The 20,970-nt window shown below is 43.8% G+C and overlaps 1 protein-coding gene across 1 annotated transcript; it reads left to right on the forward strand.

Annotated features, from left to right (window-relative positions):
• The first annotated feature begins 12,644 nt into the window (after window positions 1–12,644).
• Window positions 12,645–18,338, forward strand: LOC106560523 (uncharacterized). Its single transcript, XM_014123496.2, has 3 exons — window positions 12,645–13,417; window positions 15,867–15,966; window positions 17,177–18,338. The coding sequence occupies exons 1-3, from the start codon at window positions 13,055–13,057 to the stop codon at window positions 18,025–18,027; spliced, it is 1,314 nt and encodes a 437-aa protein (XP_013978971.1). The 5' UTR covers window positions 12,645–13,054; the 3' UTR covers window positions 18,028–18,338.
• Window positions 18,339–20,970: the final 2,632 nt, after the last annotated feature.

Here is a 20,970-nt window from a genome sequence, read left to right on the forward strand (position 1 = left end):
CACACTCACAGGGTGAATGGAGGAATGGAGGGATCTGTCAAAGTACATCTTCTCAGATTAATGGAAGCAGAGGGGCACTAGTTTCTCTGTCCCCTACAGCCAGTGGATGGAGTGATACGCTGAGGAAGAAGGGAAGAGAGGGAGAAGGGGACTGTGTGACAGGAATGCCAGAGTAAATATCAGAGCCAATGAGGGTCACTTTGTCCATGAGGTTCGGTTTGGCATCTGGGTTGAGAAGCAGTGCGCTAGGTTACTACTACACCACTTCTGAGGGACACTATGTACAGGTTTTCACTCCAACTCAGTCTCCTCAATCATGTGCAATTGAGGACTGTAATTCTAGGATTTTTGGTATCTCAAGACTGAAAAGGAAGAGGAGAGTGAAAGAGAGAGAGAGAGAGAGAGCGAAACAGAGAGGGACAGCAAGAGAGAGAGAGACAGAGAGAGAGATAGAGAGAGAGACAGAGACCGAGAGACAGAGAGAGACAGACAGAGAGACAGACAGAGAGACGGACAGAGAGACAGACAGAGAGACAGCGAGAGAGAGAGAGAGAGAGAGAGAGAGAGAGAGAGAGAGAGAGCGGTAGTGAGCTCATGGGCTCCTGAGTTCTACAAAAATATAGAATTTTAGTTGGATCAATGTAGATAAACTTGACTTTTTTGGCAAGGACTTATACAGGATACTAACCTCAACAGCAAAATCTTTAATCTAAATCAAAATTCCATACCTAAAACCTTGATTTTGCACAACATTACCTGAATGGACTATTACTACCCAAGGACTATCAAGAAAAAAATTCTAACAAACCAAAACCTGCAGAAGAAACACAGCGGAACCTGGAAATACCATCCAACACAAAACTGAGTGAGTAACGTTCAGTCTGAAGCTACTTCTGAAGCCAAAAATTAAAAGACAATAATCTCTAGGTCATTTTGTTATATAAAGCTTAATAAATAAGGCTACTAAGCTACCGAGCTGCTAGGACAAAACTGACCAGGCTGCAACTTCAATTAGCACTGAAGTGTGAAGTGAGAGGTGTGAAAATGATTGAGCCCAACAATGGCAGGAGAGTTTCACAGCCCCCTCCCTCCCCACCCAAATGCAGAGGGCTTTACAATAGAGGTCATTACAATACAGGACAGGTTTAGTAGAAGGGGTGTAGTTTACATTTTACATTTTAGTCATTTAGCAGACGCTCTTATCCAGAGCGACTTACAGTAGTGAATGCATACATTTCATACAATTTCATACATTTTTTTTTTTGTTTGTTTTTTATTTATTTTTTTATATTTTTTTTATTTTTATTTTTTTGCTGGCCCCCCCGTGGGAAACGAACCCACAACCCTGGCGTTGCAAACACCATGCTCTACCAACTGAGCTACAGGGAAGGCCAAGTTCTCTTGCTTAACTCTGTGTCAGGGGCAGCTAAATTAGCAATTTGGAAAACACAAAATAACAGTATTCGGGGACTGTGGATGTGGTGGGAATGCTGGAGGGGATGTTGGCAGTGAGACTGAGGGTTGAGTTCACCTATTACAAAATGGTTAACAACATTGGGCTGTTAATGAGTATATGGGGTATTCAGAGTCTGTTGTGTTTAGTTACTGTGGAGGAAGATTAGGTGTTGTATTTTTAATTGATGTTTAAACATGTTTTTGTTTGTTTGTTTATTGTGTTGTGGTTTCCCAGACCCAATAAATAGTTTTCAAAACAAAAACAAAAAAACTCTGTCTCAATTTCATTTCAATTTACGGGGCTTTATTGGCATGGGAAACATATGTTTCCATTGCCAAAGCAAGTGAAGTAGATAATAAACAAGTGAAATAAACAAAAAAAAATTAACAGTAAACATTACACTCACAAAAGTTCCAAAAGAATAAAGACATTTCAAAGGTCATATTTAGTCTATATACAGCGTTGTAATGATAGGATATTTTTGCAGAGTTCTCTAAGCAATTTGGTGTTTGTCCCATTTTGTGAATTCTTGGTTGGTGAGCGGACACCAGACCTCACAACCATAAAGGGCAATGGGTTCTATAACTGGATCAAGTATTTCTTTGCTGGATCCTAATTGGTATGTCAAATTTTATGTTCCTTTTGATGGCATAGAAGTCCCTTCTTGCCTTGTCTATCAGATCGTTCACAGCTTTGCGGAAGTTACCTGTGGCGCTGATGTTTAGGCCACGGTAGGTATAGTTGTTTGTGTGCTCTAGGGCAACGGTGTCTAGATGAAATTTGAATTTGTGGTCCTAGCAACTGGACCTTTTTTGGAACACTGAGATTTAGATTGCCAACAGCCTGTTGGAGAGGCACCTGGACCAAACACACCCGCCCACCCGCCAAGTTCACATCTTCCAGGGAAGAAGCACGGGACACTTTTACACATGATGTACAAGGCCTTCTTTCCCACCGCCTTGAACTACCCCAGCTCCGAGGTATGGAAGGAAAGCAGCATCCCCACGTCCTCTTCTAATGCCCCCACCGCAGCACTAACATTCAGCACAGGGAACACATCATCCAGACCCTCCATCCTCCTCTAATGCCCCCACCGCAGCACTAACATTCAGCACAGGGAACACATCATCAAGACCCTCCATCCTCCTCTAATGCCCCCACCGCAGCACTAACATTCAGCACAGGGAACACATCATCCAGACCCTCCATCCTCCTCTAATGCCCCCACCGCAGCACTAACATTCAGCACAGGGAACACATCATCTAGACCCTCCGTCCACCGATAAGAGTTGGAAGTATCAGTCACATACTGCATGTGAAGTACTGGGAAGGAATTACTGATCTCAGATACGACCTTCCTCAGTAGGCGAGATGATCGGATCCCAGCTCCTCCAACGATCTGCTCCTGCTCCACATCAGATGACCCAGCTTGGTACATCCCACACCTAACAGGTATGAACGTAGGCTGGCTGAACCCACAGCACGGGACTGGAGGGCAGTGTTGTAAAAAAGAGGCTCTTCAAAAAGCCACACCCCTGGCCGGCCTTACGGGACAGGTCAAAAACTCTCCAAGCCTTCATAATAGACTCATAGAATGGAGTCAGGCAAGACAAATCACCCCCCACTAGCTTTAAGAGGAAAATCCCAAACAGCCTGCTCTCCTCATTAATGTATAGGCTGTGTCGACCCAGCTAGAACCATCACCATACAACAGTCTCTGGGCTGCTAGAACCATCACCATACAACAGTCTCTGGGCTGCTAGAACCATCACCGTACAACAGTCTCTGGGCTGCTAGAACCATCACCATACAACAGTCTCTGGGCTGCTAGACCCATCACCATACAACAGTCTTTGGGCTGCTAGAACCATCACCATACAACAGTCTCTGGGCTGCTAGAACCATCACCGTACATCAGTCTCTGGGCTGCTAGAACCATCACCATACAACAGTCTCTGGGCTGCTAGAACCATCACCATACAACAGTCTCTTGGCTGCTAGAACCATCACCATACAACAGTCTCTGGGCTGCTAGAACCATCACCATACAACAGTCTCCGGGCTGCTAGAACCATCACCGTACAACAGTCTCTGGGCTGCTAGAAAAATCACCGTACAACAGTCTCTGGGCTGCTAGAACCATCACCATACAACAGTCTCCGGGCTGCTAGAACCATCAACCTACATCAGTCTCTGTGCTGCTTGAAGCCAGAAAGCCATGATCCTAGAAGAAATGTCCACCAAGACTTGCCCACCCTCATGCAGTGGCAGGTACAGGGCTGCAGCTTTAATCAAATGTTGTCCAGACCAGAAAGAAATGCACACGGGTGGCTTGAAGCTCTTGTAACAGGCTGTAAAATCATTAGTCTGAGCCACAAGGTAGAGGTGGCTGGGTTATTGGCTACCAGCACACTTCCCCTATAAGACAGCTGGGGTAACACATATTTTCACCTAGACAATCTGGCACACACTTTCTCAGTTATTTTTTTGAAAGTCATCGGAGCCTAGAAAAACCTGGAAGTCTTCATCCCATCTCTGCCCCACTGAAGTCCCCTGGTAACCGTGGAGCGGACCCTATCTGAAGCTGACCTGCCCACAGCGATTCACTCTCAGTAAATCTGATATTGGTGAGTGCTAAACTTGCCGGGTGTCTAAATAGCTAGCCCGTGATGGCTGGGCTATGTACTTAGAATATTGCAAAATGTGCTTTCACCAAAAAGCTATTTTAAAATCGGACATATCGAGTGCATAGAGGAGTTCTGTATCTATAATTCTTAAAATAATTGTTATGCTTTTTGTGAACGTTTATCGTGAGTAATTTAGTAAATTGTTAGTGAATTCGCCGGAAGTTTGCGGGGGGTATGCTAGTTCTGAACGTCACATGCTAATGTAAAAAGCTGGTTTTTGATATAAATATGAACTTGATTGAACAAAACATGCATGTATTGTATAACATAATGTCCTAGGGTTGTCATCTGATGAAGATTTAGCTGTCTTCTGGGTTTTTGTGACATTATATGCTAGCTTGAAAAATGGGTGTCTGATTATTTCTGGCTTGGTACTCTGCTGACATAATCTAATGTTTTGCTTTCGTTGTAAAGCCTTTTTGAAATCGGACAGTGTGGTTAGATTAACGAGAGTCTTGTCTTTAAATAGCTGTAAAATAGTCATATGTTTGAGAAATTGAAGTAATAGGATTTTTAAGGTTTTGAAAATCGCGCCACAGGATTCAACTGGCTGTTACGTAGGTGGGACGAATTCGTCCCGCCTGCCCTATAGAGGTTAAAGCGCTAGGAGCATCCATATCCTTGAGGGTAGCAAAGCGAGACCTAATCAAGGCACCCTAAACACGTTCATGTAAAAACGACCTCAGTTCATGTCTATTGTCCTGTAAGTTCATGACTAGTCCTGGGTAATTCTGATTGAGCAACTTCAATTCAATAGATTTGATGTCCTGTTCAAGGGCCCTGATAGTCTCTTTAACTTCAATACTAGACAGAGCAGTATACTGTTGACAAGACACACGTATTTGGGCCTTCCCAACCTCCCACCATCGTCTCAAGGACTCAAAATTCCATTTAATAACCCTCCATTTTTCCCAAAACAACATAAACTTTTCACAAAACATGGTCATGTAACAACTTAACATGAAAATACCAGTAAGGTGATGACCTTGGAGGACTGGACAAGTGAATATCAATAGACACATTATGATGATCAGAAAAACCCACAGGAGTAATATCACACCTTCCAACCCTACTACAGTAGTGATCAGATACATACAACCTGTCTAACCTTCCAACCCTACTACAGTAGTGATCAGATACATACAACCTGTCTAACCTTCCAACCCTACTACAGTAGAGATCAGATACATACAACCTGTCTAACCTTCCAACCCTACTACAGTAGTGATCAGATACATACAACCTGTCTAACCTTCCAACCCCTACTACAGTAGTGATCAGATACATACAACCTGTCTAACCTTCCAACCCTACTACAGTAGTGATCAGATACATACAACCTGTCTAACCTTCCAACCCTATTACAGTAGTGATCAGATACATACAACCTGTCTAACCTTCCAACCCTACTACAGTAGTGATCAGATACATACAACCTGTCTAACCTTCCAACCCTACTACAGTAGAGATCAGATACATACAACCTGTCTAACCTTCCAACCCTACTACAGTAGTGATCAGATACATACAACCTGTCTAACCTTCCAACCCTACTACAGTAGAGATCAGATACATACCACCTGTCTAACCTTCCAACCCTACTACAGTAGTGATCAGATACATACAACCTGTCTAACCTTCCAACCCTAGTACAGTAGAGATCAGATACATACAACCTGTCTAACCTTCCAACCCTACTACAGTAGTGATCAGATACATACAACCTGTCTAACCTTCCAACCCTATTACAGTAGTGATCAGATACATACAACCTGTCTAACCTTCCAACCCTACTACAGTAGTGATCAGATACATACAACCTGTCTAACCTTCCAACCCTACTACAGTAGTGATCAGATACATACAACCTGTCTAACCTTCCAACCCTATTACAGTAGTGATCAGATACATACAACCTGTCTAACCTTCCAACCCTACTACAGTAGTGATCAGATACATACAACCTGTCTAACCTTCCAACCCTACTACAGTAGTGATCAGATACATACAACCTGTCTAACGTTGCTGCACTGACACCACCTTCATTAACTTTTAGCCATGTGTACAGCCTAACTTTTGCATTCCTGACTCTCCACACATCAGAAAGCTGAAACTCGGTTATTAGATGAGGTGAGGTTCTTCAGCAGTGCGATCAGTGAAACCCACTGTACAGTTCCAGTCCCCCTCTAAAACCATACACCCCTCTTGGTCCCACTGTCTTAAGATTTCCTTTATTTGATCAAATACAGCAATATGCTCTGTACCCTCATTAGGAGCATAAACATAAAAAATAAACATAACATCGGCCTTGATCAATGAAACCTGACACTTGATAATCTCTGTTGTAGATACTACAGTCACCCCTAAGCCTGAGAAAAACAACATTTCCACCCCAGCACTGAAATGAGTACCATGACTGAGTATATGCTGCCCCTCCCACCACATACCCCAGTGACTTCTAATACACAAGCCAATTGAACAGATTCCCAAAGGTCTGGTCCAGGAACCCATTTACTTCACCTAGATTGCAAATTGAGTCATCACCAGATGCTATCATATCAACAGGGATATCGGAAATGTCCATACTGTACCTCATACAACAATATTTCTCTGCTGCACATCAGACGCTATGTTTCTCCCTGGTACAAGCAGCAACTCATCTGTGGGTCCAGGCGTTACGAGGACCACCTGCGTCCCTCCCTCGCCTTCTCGCGCAAGCATGTCGCTGATGGCCAACATCCCCACACTCAAAACACCGTTGACTACCTGTAGCATAAGCCATATACAGCCATATAACAGACTGTAACAGACTATATACAGTCTGTTGTCATACTTGACTTTAAACAATAATGCCAAAGTCTGCTCCGGTGAGTCCAAAAACATAAACACCTGTCGCCAAAACGACATAACCTGTTTCAGAGCCAGGTGTTTGCAACCCAATGGGACAATTTTAATTGAACTTGCAGACTTCCCAAACCGCAATAACTCACGCTCCAATAGCTCATTGGGAATAAACGGCGGTACATTTGAAATCGTTAGCCTTGTTGATGGAGAAAAAAGTGGCGTAACTTGAATAAACATTCCTTTAAGAAGTACGCCTTGCTCAACCATACGATCAACAAGACACTCTTCTTTAAGAAAAACCATCACCGCTTTACAGCTCAAACAGCTCAATATCACTGTTTCCAGCACCCAGACAGAAGAGACTACAGTTCAATCAAGTACAGGCTGGCATCGAACCCCCCCCCCCGTTGGGGTAAAGGAGTTCCAATGACGCGCCTTAAGGTTAATATAGCTGGTGGTGGTGGGGAGGTGAATGGTTGTTGAAAACTGTTGCTGAAGTGAGAGAATGAAGATAAGTGAACAGCAAGTGAGAGAACGAAGATAAGTTGACATATAAATACATCTCAAGACTTACTCCCCATTGGTTGAGAGAGAGGAAGGTGATAATTGCAAAAGTGTGCCCATAGGCTAAACATCAAGCGTGAGGAATGTGCGTAACGGTGCCGTGTTTATAGGCTATAGGGTCAATAGGTGAATGTCACTCTGCACGTGGCTAATAGGAAAGAGGAGAAGAAACAAGACGCTATGCTGATGATGATACGTGTGTATTCATTCCCACTATGCCCCTAGAATAGGAAACAGAGTGAATTATGTTATGCTTCCTGGATGAAGTTAAATGAGCATTCACACCAATACCTGATTGAACTTTGGTAAACAACACTAGGCTGGGCGAACTCCAGCTCATCTCATATGTAGTACAGATCTCAGCCTGTCATCCTCTGGCCAATGAATTTTTATCCAATTTATATGCAGAGACCTAGGTGCTAACCTTCACACCATAGTACCTAATGTGATGAAGTCAATCTGAAGAAGAAAAATCTTAGCACATAGGGGAGGCATTGTTAAATGGAACTGTTCATGTCTTTCTGCTTGCTTAAAAGCTGCATTAATTGGTGCTTAGTCGCCTCTTATAGTTTTGTCAATATTGGAGCTCCATTGTCAGTGAATATTTCTCTCAGTAGATCAGCAGCTTAGAAGCAGAGGCAGGCTAACATTGGAGTGTTATTGAAAAGGTTTGATTTAAACACAGACAGACGGTCCCAACTAGATCCCTTCCCCTCACTTGGCACTGACAGATGGTCCCCACTAGATCCCTTCCCTTCCCTTGGCACTGATAGATGGTCCCCACTAGATCCCCTCCCCTCCCTTGGCACTGACAGATGGTCCCCACTAGATCCCCTCCCCTCCCTTGGCACTGACAGATGGTCCCCACTAGATCCCTTCCCCTCCCTTGGCACTGACAGACGGTCCCCACTAGATCCCTTCCCCTCCCTTGGCACTGACAGATGGTCCCCACTAGATCCCTTCCCCTCCCTTGGCACAGACAGACGGTCCCCACTAGATCCCCTCCCCTCCCTTGGCACTGACAGATGGTCCCCACTAGATCCCTTCCCCTCCCTTGGCACTGACAGATGGTCCCCACTAGATCCCTTCCCCTCCCTTGGCACTGACAGACGGTCCCCACTAGATCCCTTCCCCTCCCTTGGCACTGACAGACGGTCCCCACTAGATCCCTTCCCCTCCCTTGGCACAGACAGACGGTCCCCACTAGATCCCTTCCCCTCCCTTGGCACAGACAGACGGTCCCAACTACCGTAAATTCCGGACTATAAGCCGCAACTTTTTTCCCAGCTTTGAACCTCGCGGCTTAAACAATGACGCGGCTAATATATGGATTTTTCCCGCTTTCAATTTTTTTCTTCCAAAAAAACACATTCTGTGACGTGCTCAGTTTTTTGGCGGCATGAAGCTTTCATTAGACCTATGAAATTGCCGAACGGGTTAAGGTCAAACAACTTTTTTGTTTACTGTTTAGATTAAATCGAGCGCTCTCAAACTTCCCATCATTCTGATTACGGTAGTCATTTTGTCACCCTCATCATGGCAAAGACACGGAGAAATGCATATGATGCAGCTTTCAAGTTGAAGGCGATTGATCTGGCTGTTGGAAAAGGAAATAGAGCTGCTGCACGGGAGCTTGGTCTTAATGAGTCGATGATAAGACGTTGGAAACAGCAGTGTGAGGAATTGACTCAGTGCAAAAAGACAACTAAAGCTTACTGCAAATTTTTTTTTTTTTACAAGCCGTGTTTCGTTAAAGCCTATTTATTTTTGTTACAAGCTGTGTTTCGTTAAAGCCTATTTATTTTTGTTACAAGCCGTGTTTCGTTAAAGCCTATTTATTTTTGTTACAAGCCGTGTTTCGTTAAAGCCTATTTATTTTTGTTACAAGCCGTGTTTCGTTAAAGCCTGTGTAAAGTTAATTTGTTTCAATGTACCGGTAGGCACCTGCGGCTTATAGACATGTGCGGCTTATTTATGTTCCAAATAATATATATTTTTTAATTCAGTGGGTGCGGCTTATATTCAGGTGTGCTTAATAGTCCGGAAATTACGGTAGATCCCCTCCCTTCCCTTGGCACAGACAGACGGTCCCCACTAGATCCCCTCCCTTCCCTTGGCACAGACAGACGGTCCCCACTAGATCCCTTCCCCTCCCTTGGCACTGACAGACGGTCCCCACTAGATCCCTTCCCCTCCCTTGGCACTAGCCTTTCAATGTTTGCAGATTTGTAGGGTGGAAGAAATACTGTGGAATCTTTACCACTGCTTATACCTAACCAGACCTTTTACACATGCTAGCATCGAGGGGTTAAAGGGAGAGGGAATGGTTGTGATTTGGGACAGGCAGATACTCTTCTCCATAGACCAATGTAACTACACAGGGTGTAGTGGCTTACTATGACCACCAGGGTGCACACCTCTCATGCCCTTTCTTGGTCCTCATGGTGGTATTCAGCAGTGCTGATGTTCTCTCCCCTGTACACAAGCCCAGTCAGTGGTGATAGAGCTCTTCACTTTGAAGAAACGATATACATCCATAGGACAAGTTGTTCAGGTGAGGCAGGTGTGAGTGACAGCATTACAGTCTCTCTATGCTGCAGGTTCTCTGAAAGGTGTGGACTGATTGTCCTCTCAACATTCTTGACCTGTGGACTGAGGAGTCTGTTGCTGTGCTATCTCACCTATGTAACACTCCCTTCCTGTGAGTGAGCGCTCAGACCTGGAACAGGGAGGGAGGGAGGGAGGGAGGGACGGAGGGAGGGGGGTAGGGAGCGAGAGAGAGAGAGAGAGAGACCTTACAGTGAAATGCTTACTTACGAGCCCCTAACCAACAATGCACATAAAAAATTTAAAATAAATTATAATAAATAAATAAAAAATATGAATAACAAATACAAGTACCAAGTAATTAAAGAGCAGCAGTAAAATAACAATAGCGAGACTATATAAAAGGGAGTACCGGTACAGAGTCAATGTGCGGGGGCACCGGTTAGTCGAGGTAACTGAGGTAATATGTACAAGTAGGTAGAGTTATTAAAGTGACTATGTATAGATGATAACAACAGAGAGTAGCAGCGGTGTAAAAGAGGGGGGCTGGTATAGAGGTCTTGGATGGCAGGAAGCCTTGCCCCGGTGCTGTACTGGGCCGTATGCACTACCCTCTGTAGTGCCTTGCGGTCGGAGGCCGAGCAGTTACCATACAAGTCAGTGATGCAACCAATACAGGATGCTCTCAATGGTGCAGCTGTAGAACCTTTTGAGGATCTGAGGACCCATGCCAAATATTTTCAGTCTCCTGAAGGGGAAATAGGTTCTGTCGTGCCCTCTTCACGACTGTCTTGGTGTGCTTGTTAGTTTGTTGGTGATGTGGACACCAAGGAACTTGAAGCTCTCAACCTGCTCCACTACAGCCCCGTCGATGAGAATGGGGGCGTGCTCTGTTCTCTTTTTCCTGTAGTCCACAATCATCTCCTTTGTCTTGATCACGTTGAGGGATAGGTTGTTATTCTGGCACCACACAGCCAGGTCACTGACCTCCTCCCTATAGGCTGTCTCGTCGTTGTCGGTGATCAGGCCTACCACTGTTGTGTCATCGGCAAACTTAATGATGGTGTTGGAGTTGTGCAGTCATGAGTGAACAGGGAGTACAGGAGGGGACTGAGCACGCCCCCCTGAAGGGCCCCTCGAACGTGTTGTTGCCTACCCTTACCACCTGGGGGCGGCCCGCCAGGAAGTCCAGGATCCAGTTGCAGAGGGAGGTGTTTAGTCCCAGGGTTCTTAGCTTATTGATGATCTTTGAGGACACTATGGTGTTGAACGCTGAGCTGTAGCCAATGAATAGCATTCTCACATAGGTGTTCCTTTTGTCCATGTGGGAAAGGGCAGTGTGGAGTGCAATAGAGATTGCATCATCTGTAGATCTGTTGGGGCGGTATGCAAATTGGAGTGGGTCTAGGGTTTCTGGGATAATGCTGTTGATGTGAGCCATGACCAGCCATTCAAAGCACTTCATGGCTACAGACGTGAGTGCTACGGGTCGGTAGTCATTTAGGCAGGTTACCTTCGCTTCCTTGGGCACAGGGACTATGGTGGTCTGATTGAAACATGTTAGGTATTACAGACTCGGTCAGGGAGAGGTTGAAAATGTCAGGTTGAAAATGTTAGTAATTGAATATTGATGTCTATGTCTATATTATTGCCAAACATATTCTACAATACCCATGAGACATAGGCTATAATGTATTTTTAAGAGGAATCATTGGTCTCAGTAAAGTGATTCAGTTTTATGCACAGGAATTAAAAGAAACATCGAGAATATACTGAACTTAATTTCGGCCAAAAACCTGAATAATTCAAGAGCATTTATGACTGTGAGGGAGTAAAGAGAACTGCCAGGTAAATGGGAAAATATAATTCGTTTCACTTTCCCCTCAGCTCTGTCTGTGGTGACGCCATGCTCTCCAAATATAACTCTGCTCCCCGAGGCGTGTGCCGTGCCGTGCAATGTGTAAAAAAAAATCACATTTCGCCTCGTTTCTCTCTCATGTCTAAACTCACCTTGGTGGGAAAATAGTTTTACCGTCCTCCTCACCTATGTCAAGAGCAGACCTAATTCATTACACTGTGTTTCATTTACACTTAATTGTACTTTTTTAAAATGTTTTAAATGTAACTTTTATTTAACTAGGCAAGTCAGTTAAGAACAAATTCTTATTTACAATGACGGCCTACCGGGGAACAGTGGGTTAACTGCCTTGTTCTGGGGCAGAACGACATATTTTGTATATTGTCAGCTTGGGGATTCGATCCAGCAATCTTTCGGTTACTGGCCCAGCGCTACATGGTGTGTCTGTATCATATCAATTAAAAAAAGGGGTGTAGTTATCAACATTCCATTCCATATTTGTTTTGAACGGTTTGGACCTACAATTTACTCATAACGAGTCACAGAATTGTTCAGAAATGAGTACATGTTCAAATTGATATAGGGAACACTAAGAACAACTAATTAGGGAAATAAGCTACCTAAATGTACTGATATGAGTGACAAGTTACTGACAAGTGCGCGCGCTGTGGAAACGTTCCAAATGTGAACAGGAGGGGTTAACCTGCATTAAATGCACACTGATGACGTTGAAGATGTCTAGAGATTCGCACAGTTGGACGTCCAATAAAAATGTGGTGTGGTGTCTGAAGGTGTTTAAGGCAGGTTGGCAGGCTACATGCAGACTGTGCTGTGAGCGAACATATCCTACCTACCACGTTGTGTCTCATCTCACAAGCCAGGAGCGCCTCTCCTCCGTCCTCGGAAAAAACTCTGTCGAATGTCAGAGAACAGCTGGGAGCTTAACATTTCAGAAGTCTGGCGGTTTCAAAAGTCTCGTCTCCCTGCTCACAGAGTGACTGTTGTGTTCAGCCAAACGGAACGCTGCGCTTCAACAACTTAACAACTTTTAAAGTGGGGAATACAGCAGTGCAACAACGTGGAAGGAATTTCTCATAGATGTCCACTCAATTGGAAAGAGGCCTACAGCTAGAGACGACCAAGCTTAATGCTCTGAAACTCCAATTCGATGAGGAGATTGATGTGGAAAGTCTCGACGGATGCCTGCCCGAGGAGCGGCACGGTGGCGCGGAGAAAGGAGCGAAGGTGGTCACGGAACAGCATCCGCCGCAGACGCCGCGCAAGGCGACCCGGAGCCCCAAATGCGCCCGCTGTCGGAACCACGGCGTCGTGTCTTGTCTCAAAGGCCACAAGCGCTTCTGTCGCTGGCGTGACTGCCAGTGCGCGAACTGTGTGCTCGTGGTGGAGCGGCAGCGGGTGATGGCTGCGCAAGTCGCCCTGCGGAGACAACAGGCGACAGAGGTGAGTGTCAGGGACATCCGACTTTTACTGGCAGGATATAATTTAAGAAAGATAATTATCATATCATGTAGGCCTAAATGCTGTGTGTAAATGTTTTGTAACTTGTGTCAGTCCATGATTATGTAATTACAGGTTAATACAGGTCAGATATGATGACTAACCCTTGTTCCTTTTTGTCTACATTTGCTTTTGTGGAAATTGAAACAAGAGAACAATTAATTGTCCTAATCTATGTAAAAAAAATGCCTATGATTTATATATTCTCTTAGATAGTGTGTGACTAAGCAGATTCATATGCATTGCTCTTAACTTTTGTGATGATGAAAACAAGAACAATATTGTTCCATATTCCCTGAAAAAAAGCATAGGCTGTTTTTGCTTTACATTTCTGGATAGCATAGGTTATGTTTTCCTGTTATATTTGTTTTATTTATACTGAACAAAAATATAAATGCAACATGCAACAATTTCAATGATTTTAATGAGTTACAGTACATTTCATATAAGGAAATCAGTCAGTTGAAATAAATAAATTAGGCCCTAATCTATGGATTTCACATGACCGTGCAGGGGCACAGCCATGGGTGGGCCTGGAAGGGCATAGGCCCACAGACTTGGGAGCCAGAGCCACACACTGGGGAGCCAAGCCCAGCCAATCAGAATGAGTTTTTCCCCACAAAAGGGCTTTATTACAGACAGAAATACTCCTCAGTTTCATCAGCTGTCTGGGTGGCTGGTCTCAGACGATCCCGCAGGTAAAGAAGCCGGATGTGGAGGTCTTTGGCTGGCGTGGTTACACCTGGTCTATGGATGTGAGGCCGGTTGGACGTACTGCCAAATTCTCTAAAACAACGTTGGAGGTGGCTTATTGTAGAGAAATTTGGGACATTTTTGGCATTGTGTTGTGGCAAAACTGCTTTTTGTTTTAGAGTGGCCTTTTAGTGTCCCTAGCAGAAGGTGTACCTGTGTAATGATCATGCTGTTTAATCAGCTTCTTGATATGCCACACTTGCCAGGTGGTTGGATTATCTTGGCAAAAGAGAAATGCTCACTAACAGGGATGTAAACAAATTTGTGCTCAACATTTTTGAGAAATAAGCATTTTGTGTGTATGGAACATTTCTGGGATCTTTTATTTCAGTTCATGAAACATGGACTTTACATGTTGCGTTTATATTTTTGTTCAGTATAGATTCAGTTATTCCACTCATAAAACTAATTTGTTCACACTCACAAGCATTTATCATAGAAATTGTAGGCCTTACATCAAGGAAACTCAATTGTAATTATTCTGTAACAAACAAGAAACTTCATGCAGTAGCCTACAATACATTACAGAGGTTATGACTATACTTACATACCTGGTTTAATGTAATACATTATTCCTTCATAATTTCCCCATGCTCTACATTTTCTTTCGTGGTTTCAACTAAATATTATTAAGTAACAGACTTTTTTAGTTTACTACATTTTTTTGTTCAAAGTGTTACCCAAAATTTTTTGCTGGCCCAAACTTAGCTCCAAGCAAAAATTCAGTCAACTTAAAACGACTCAACTCATATGTTCTTTCAACTTGAAATAAATATTTGAGCATCTTAACTAAAAAGACTGTGGAACTGGTTATACACATGAAAATAGTGCTTCTAACATACAATGTTTTCAATTGACATATTTTACACACTTTGACATACATGAATACATGAATACTGCCTGCCTGCGTGTTGATTTATGCAGTAATTATAATTCAAAATGTCCGCACCTGGGATCTGAACTCACTTCTTCCTCCTACTCCACCATGTCTGTGTCAATTATCACTTAATCTGACTATTCTCTCATCATTGATTTGATTTACTTATTTCAGCAATTTAATAGCTTTCTGTCTAGTTGTCTAATGTTGGTGGGGAATATTAACCTGTTTTAATGATACTCCTGAATCACTATCATCAATAAAATAGATGTACTTTGAAGTGTAGCAATACAGGTGAAATCAGTAATTGACACAGACATGGTGGTTTAGCAGGGAAATTGGTATGCCGTGAACCAAGAGATTGTGAGTTCAAATCCCAGGTGATGAACTGTATAAATGAACATGCACAATGTAATCATGTATGTGAACGTGTGTCAAATATGTCAGTTGAAAACATTGTATGTCAAAAGCACCGTGTGAGTAACTAGTTCCACGGCCTTTTTTAGTGAAGATAAGAATTGTATGAACATATGAGACAAGTTGAGCAAATACAACATTTTAAGTTGACTGTTTTTTTGGGCCATCTAAAAAATAAAAGTTCAGGTAACACTTTGATCGAAAAGTTGAGTAAACTAAAAAAGGCTGTAGAACAAGCTACTTGATAATAATTAGTTGAAACAACTCATTTTTTTTTACAGCGTGGTGTTAATGCATATGTAAATATATTTCAATGTATGTTATCTCTCCCCCATTCCTCTGCAGGGTAAAAAAGGGGTCAGAGGAACAGCCGCACCATTACCTCGCACAGCGTATCAACGCTACACCAGAGCACCTAGCATCCTAGCTAAGAGTATCTTAGAGGGTATGTATCACCTAGAATTCTAGCTAAGAGTATCTTAGAGGGTATGTATCACCTAGCATCCTAGCTAAGAGTATCTTAGAGGGTATGTATCACCTAGCATCCTAGCTAAGAGTATCTTAGAGGGTATGTATCACCTAGAATTCTAGCTAAGAGTATCTTAGAGGGTATGTATCACCTAGCATCCTAGCTAAGAGTATCTTAGAGGGTATGTATCACCTAGCATCCTAGCTAAGAGTATCTTAGAGGGTATGTATCACCTATAATTCTAGCTAAGAGTATCTTAGAGGGTATGTATCACCTAGAATTCTAGCTAAGAGTATCTTAGAGGGTATGTATCACCTATAATTCTAGCTAAGAGTATCTTAGAGGGTATGTATCACCTAGAATTCTAGCTAAGAGTATCTTAGAGGGTATGTATCACCTAGAATTCTAGCTAAGAGTATCTTAGAGGGTATGTATCACCTAGAATTCTAGCTAAGAGTATCTTAGAGGGTATGAGTGATACACCTATGCACCTATATACTTCAAGAGTATCTCATAGAGTATGTATCTGTGACACACCTGGGGTAATACAAATGATGCAAATGAGAGGATATGGAATTACACATTGTGTTTACCAGCGAGCGGTTGGGAGGGACAAGGTTGTTTTGAGGTAGTGTTTCTTCTACTTTCCCCTGAGTAAGCACATGAACGTGTACACACACTAGGCCATGCCATCACAGCTGTGTTTAGAGCATCTACTTTGCCTTTATGAATTTTGACTTAATTTACCTAAATAAACTTTGTGAAGTGATTATATTAAAACAGAACGTGTTCTCAGGTACACTCTGAGAGAAAAAAGTGCTATCTAAAACCAAAAAGGTTTCTACGTCGGTCCCCATTAGAGAACCCTTTGAAGAAGCCCTTTTGGTTATAGGTTGGGTTTCTGTATAGCACTTTATGACATCTGCTGATGTAAAGAAAAAGCTTTATAAATACATTTGATTGATTGATTGAGGTAGAACCCTTTGGGTTCCATGTAGAACCCTCTGTGGAAAGGGTTCTACATGGCACCCAAGAGTTCTACCTGGAACCAAAAAGGGTTCTACATGAACCAAACAAGGTTATCCTATGGGGACAGCCGCAGAACCCTTTTGGAAATCTTTTTTCTAAGTGTATCATTAATCATTAGGCAGGTAAATGACATTCAGTCTTGTTTACTTCCCTATAGGCTACAAACCCCCAGTGAATGAGGACGGACCCTGGTCCAAGCGAGGTCACTTCTCCGCGGTCAGTGCCCGGATGAGGAAGAGGAGGGCGTTTGCTGATAAGGAGCTGGAGAGTGTGATGCTGGAGAGGGAGCTGAGACAGAGAGAGCTGGAGGACCTATCAGGTCCCACCCTGCTTCAGCACCCTGCCCTGGCAGGGCTGCCCTCTTCCCCCCACCACTGCTGCTCACAGAAGGACCCCGGGGTGGCCACCTACGTGCCTGTGCACAAATACAAACCGGGCCCTGTGCTGTATGAGTGTGACTTCCACTGCTACCAGGAAGAGGTCAAGGCCCGATCCACAGCAGAGAGCAGTTATGGTTACGGTCAGTTCATGTCACAGTGTAACTCTAACTCTGTAATTCTGGAACAAATGGAGCAAGCCAGGGAGAGAGCACTAGAGAGCTGGAAGTGTTCCAGGAAGAGGGAGACCTGTCAAGAGCCGTCACTCCTGCCCTCACTACAACTCCAACAGAGTGGGAGTAGTTATTCTGAAGGCTCAGCTGATCTGGACAGGGATAAGGCCACGCCAAAAAGGGTAAAAGACGATCCAACGGCTCCAACAGCTCCAAAGTTCGGCATGCCAAAAACAGCCCTCACACACTCTGACTCTCCCTCTGAGCCTAAGCATGTGTTTCAGAGAGAGGAACAACCCTATAGGCACAGCAGGGTCTTAGAACCTCACCTCCTCCCACCCAAGGACTGGTCAGCAGGGGGGACTAGGCATCATGACAGGCCTCAGATCAACTCAGTGAAACCCACAGAGGTGAGGCAGCCATTACCGTTCTCAGTGGAGTCACTGCTGAGGGCTTGAAGAACTCTTGGTAATAATCGTTAGCTAGCAAGAAATAGAGGTGTCTATGCTATATCTAAAACAGTGGAATGTAGGTGTTACAAATATTTTGGTAGCACTTACTGTAAGTGTGCCAATATTGTTTTTCAGAAGTGCATTTTCTATATCAACACTGGTTGTAAAATTTGTAACTAGTGGAATATTTATACCCCAATCTATTTTGAAATGTTATACATTTGTTAGTTAGTTTTATAAATTGCTCAGCATTTTTCAAAGGATTGTAAGATATTGTATTTTGAAAGCAATAAACTAGACATGTATCTACAATGTAACATGTTGTATAATCTCCAGTTTGTATTCCCATATCATTGTCCTTTTTCTTTTTCTAACCGCAAACTTCCTTTAACTTAAAAAAACCCGTTTCATGTGTCATATTAATGTATTAGTATACTGTTGTATGTGCTATACTCCCTTGGCTAAGGCAACTGTAAAATAACTAACACTCTCACATTTAAATAATTCAGAAGATACTTTCAGAATGTTTTCACCCTTAAAAATGATTTGAAAAGGTGAAAGTAGAGAGGTCAGCTCCTGAGCTGCTCCGCGGTGCGTTTTGTATATCCCCGATCACGGTATCCACACTGCCGGCTCCTGTCCTCCCTCACAGGGTTAACGCTGTCAAAATAAACTCTGTGGTGTTCAAAAATCCCTTTAATTCTAAAGAAAACAAAGAAAGAAAGGAGTACACGGGTAGGCTGGTGGCTTGCAGCTCTCTGAGAGAGAGAGAGAACAGAGTACATAGGGGTACATGGGTAGGCTGGTGGCTTGCAGCTCTCTGAGAGAGAGAGAGAACAGAGTACATAGGGGTACACGGGTAGGCTGGTGGCTTGCAGCTCTCTGAGAGAGAGAGAGAACAGAGTACATAGGGGTACACGGGTAGGCTGGTGGCTTGCAGCTCTCTGAGAGAGAGAGAGAACAGAGTACATAGGGGTACATGGGTAGGCTGGTGGCTTGCAGCTCTCTGAGAGAGAGAGAGAACAGAGTACATAGGGGTACATGGGTAGGCTGGTGGCCTGCAGCTCTCTGAGAGAGAGAGAGAACAGAGTACATAGGGGTACATGGGTAGGCTGGTGGCCTGCAGCTGTCTGAGAGAGAGAGAGAACAGAGTACATAGGGGTACATGGGTAGGCTGGTGGCCTGCAGCTGTCTGAGAGAGAGAGAGAACAGAGTACATAGGGGTACATGGGTAGGCTGGTGGCCTGCAGCTCTCTGAGAGAGAGAGAGAACAGAGTACATAGGGGTACATGGGTAGGCTGGTGGCCTGCAGCTGTCTGAGAGAGAGAGAGAGAGAGAGAGAACAGAGTACATAGGGGTACATGGGTAGGCTGGTGGCCTGCAGCTCTTTGAGAGAGAGAAAGTGTACAGAGTATATAGGAGTACATGGGTAGGCTGGTGACCTGCAGCTCTCTGAGAGAGAGAGAGAGAACATTAGAAACCAAAGAGAAACACCTCCAAGCCTGTGGAACACTTTCATAGTGCTCTCTAATAAATGCCATCAAATATATAAATACCAGAGAATTGCATCACATGCATCACACACACACACACACACACACACACACACACACACACACACACACACACACACACACACACACACACACACACACACACACACACACACACACACACACACACACACAAGAATGGCACCCCGAACACACGTGCGCACACGTACACACACACACACAGTCTTGTATAACTAACCTTGTGGGGACACACAATTCAGTCCCATTCAAAATCCAATTCTTAACCCCTTAGAAATAGCATTTGACCTTGTGGGGACTAACAAAATATCCCCAGTTGGTCAAATTGTTGTTTGTATACTATTCTTGTGGGGACTTCTGGTTACCTAGGCAACATTGTTCTTTATTGTAGGCCAAGCTTGACGCCACTGGAGTTTGTTTGAACCCGCAGTTGATCTGTATCCTCCACTGTGTTGTCTTCTCTCTCTCATTCCTATCCTCCGTGGTAATCTGGGTGATAAGAAAGACAGATAGTTTTGACAACTGTGGACTGTGTGGCGTCAACACGGGTGATAGCACACTGCTCCTGTCTTTGTCCGGAATGCAGAAAGATATGCCTTTCTCTCTCTTTTCCCTCTCCGGCCTTTCATAAATAGTAGGCTCTGAACAGAAGAGAGGAGGTGTGCTTGCCAGTACCAACGACAGACAGAACAGTGTCTGTGTCTTTATAGAAGTCTATCAATGTGGATTTAGTCATATTAAGACCATATGAAGGGCAGAAATGACCATTCTCTCTGGGGTAGACAAGCACTCCTCACTGAGATAATGACTCGTGTGAAGAAGAATACGTTGGATATAAATCAATTTTTCCTCTCACAAAGCGGAGGGAAAGACCCATTCATCCATTGGCACATTCCATTTTGAGGCTTCTTTAGAACGGCCTTCTGTGGTCTTAATAGATTGTGACATCACTCAGAATGCTAGTCGTGTCCCATTTGTCATCAGGATTGTGTGGGACAGAAAGATTAGTGTATTGTTCCCTAGGTGTCTGTCTGCTCTTTGGAAAGGTCTGAATCGGCTTCCTATCACCAGTTTATTCAAATGTTTCTTTGTTGGGAAAACCGTAAGGGGGTGGGGGAGTGTGTGTGTCTGTCTGTGCATGTGTGTGTGTGTGTGTGTGTGTGTGTGTGTGTGTGTGTGTGTGTGTGTGTGTGTGTGTGTGTGTGTGTGTGTGTGTGTGTGTGTGTGTGTGTGTGTGTGTGTGTGTGTGTGTGTGTGTGTGTGTGTGTGTGTGTGCGTTGTGTGTGTGTGTGTGTGTGTGTGTGCCCATGCGGACAGTATTGGACGGGGTTGAATACCTGACAGAGCAGTTAGCTGCTGGTTTTAACACGGCATCAGATTTATATCAGCTCTACAAAACAACTTTAACCTCCAGACA

The sequence above is a fragment of the Salmo salar genome, chromosome ssa10 (genome assembly GCF_905237065.1).
Source record: "Salmo salar chromosome ssa10, Ssal_v3.1, whole genome shotgun sequence".
Classification (NCBI taxonomy): Eukaryota; Metazoa; Chordata; class Actinopteri; order Salmoniformes; family Salmonidae; genus Salmo; species Salmo salar.